Source organism: Propithecus coquereli, unplaced genomic scaffold, assembly GCF_000956105.1.
Source record: "Propithecus coquereli isolate 6110/MARCELLA unplaced genomic scaffold, Pcoq_1.0 Scaffold206, whole genome shotgun sequence".
Classification (NCBI taxonomy): domain Eukaryota; kingdom Metazoa; phylum Chordata; class Mammalia; order Primates; family Indriidae; genus Propithecus; species Propithecus coquereli.
This window is the reverse complement of record NW_012145634.1, coordinates 5162339-5164417: the sequence shown is the minus strand read 5'-3', so window position 1 is coordinate 5164417 and position 2079 is coordinate 5162339. Positions and strand designations below refer to the sequence as shown.

The 2079-nt window shown below is 50.2% G+C and overlaps 1 protein-coding gene across 1 annotated transcript in view; it reads left to right on the top strand.

Annotated features, from left to right (window-relative positions):
• Positions 1-2079, top strand: part of SGSM1 (small G protein signaling modulator 1) — a 65728-nt gene that overhangs the window by 39310 nt on the left and 24339 nt on the right. Inside the window, exons 14-15 of the mRNA XM_012644096.1 lie at positions 1-120; positions 1428-1496. Of these exons, the coding sequence (XP_012499550.1) occupies positions 1-120; positions 1428-1496 (189 nt within the window). The remainder of the gene's footprint in view (positions 121-1427; positions 1497-2079) is intronic.

The window sequence follows — 2079 nt, the reverse complement described above, 5'->3', positions numbered from 1 at the left end:
ATCGTGCGGCAGAGGGAGCGGGAGTCCCACGCTGCAGCCCTGGCCAAATGCTCCTCAGGGGCCAGCCTGGACAGCCACCTGCACCGGATGATGCACAGGGACTCCACTATCAGCAATGAGGTGATGGCGGTGGCCTCGGGGAGCCGGAGGGGTGGCGAAGGCCAGGACGTGCTTCATCAGGCAGTTCCAAGAGTGGGGAAGGCTAAGAGTCTGGGGCCTTGGGACAGTCTCACCCCTGGCTTTGTTTTTGAGGATGGAGGGTGACTCTGGAATCAGACCTGGGTTCAACTCCAGCCCCACCATTTCCTAGCTCTGGGGTCTCCTGCAAGCACCTTTTCTTCTGGGCCTCAGTTTCTGCATCTGTAAGGTGGGAATAATCAGGTATACAAGGAGGTTTGCATACAGCTGAAACAAGACAGTGTCTATAAAGGCCCTAGCACAGTGGCTGACTTTAATTGATTTAACAAATGCTTATGGAGTACCTACTATGTGTCAGGTACTGTCGGAAATGTCCCAGAATGCCAAGAATATTCCAGTGACCAAGGCCAACATCTCTGCCCTCCCAGAACCTCCATCCAATTTAACAGCCTCAAGCAGGAGCTGAGAAAAAAGTTAATTCTCTTCACCCATAATCTCTATTAGTCACCAACTGCCACGATAACCCTGCATAACAAACAACCCCCAAAAGTCAATGACTTCCAACAGCCAACGCTTATTTTCGCCCACAAGTCTGTGGGTTGGCTGGGCAGTTCTGCTCTGAGCCGGGATGGGTGCGGGGGTGCTCACTCTGGCACCAGCTGTCCGTGGCTGGTCAACTAAAAGGTTTGTTGATCTCAGCTGGGCTCTGTCACCTGTCTGGGATGACAAGCTGTGCTCCAGGGGCCTCATCGCCCGGCAAGCTCACCTGGGCACGCACTCATGGTGAGAACAGATGCTGGAGAGAGAAGGCAGAAATGCACAAGCGTGTTCTAAGCCTCTGCTGGGTTAACTTTGCTACCTTCTCATTGACTGAAGCAAGGCACATGGCCAGGCATCGCATCAGAATAGGCAAGGACTGCAAAGTTATAGCGCAAAAGAAACGTATACAGGAAACGGGTAAAAAAATTGAGCCGTTGATACAAACAGTTACTCTGAGTTGAACTAAAATATTAGGCAGAAGTCTTGAGTACAGAGCAGTTCAAGGTGGGGTGCTCTAGTTGTGGAGGTGGGAGGTGGAGGCCCAGAGGCCAAGGTGGTCTCCGAGGGGGCTCCGGGAAGCAAGAAGTGGTCCCCCGGCCCCTTTCATTTTATAGCTAAGAAGCTGAGGCCCCGAGAGGACACTCGTTCAAGTCAGGAATAGGCAGGAAAGTGGCTCACAGCCCAGCAGTCCCTCCTGCCTAGGGCCGGATTGCAGCCTCACCCTCTTTCCCTCCTGTTCCTTCTCGCAGTCCTCCCAGAGCTGCAGCTCCGGCCACCAGAACATCCGCCTGCACAGCGACTCCAGCAGCAGCACACAGGTGACACCTCCCGGAGGCCCCGCCCCCTCCGCCGGCCCCGCCCCCGCCCGCCTTGCCCCTCCCTTCCACCCGGGGTGTTGGAGATTGGATGTCCGTCATCTGCGGGTCACTTATTGGGTTGTTTGTTTTAGCTTTTTATACTAGCATTAAAAATTGATTTTTTTAAAGTAACATAGAATATGAATCTTTTCTCCCTGTAAAAAACGAAAACATTGCAAAGGAAGTCAAAGTCCACTTTGATCATCCTTAATCCCGGCCGGCCTGCCCCTGAAACAACACCACTATGATCAGTTTGCTCTGTGTCCTCTTGGGACTCTCTGTGTGCCTTTACATACACAGAAACATGTAGATAATACGTAGCAATGTTTGGTATGTTTTTTTTTTAAATTTCTACATAAATGCCATCATATGTGTTGTTCAAGAACTTTCCATTTTATTCAATGAAGAGAGATAACTCAATCTCCTTCAAAAGGAAAGAACAAAACAAAGTGCAAAAAAGCATAGTATGTTACCCTTTGTGTAAAAAGAGGAAATATTAATATAGGTATATTTTGCGTCCGTTTTGAAACATAAACCAGAAACA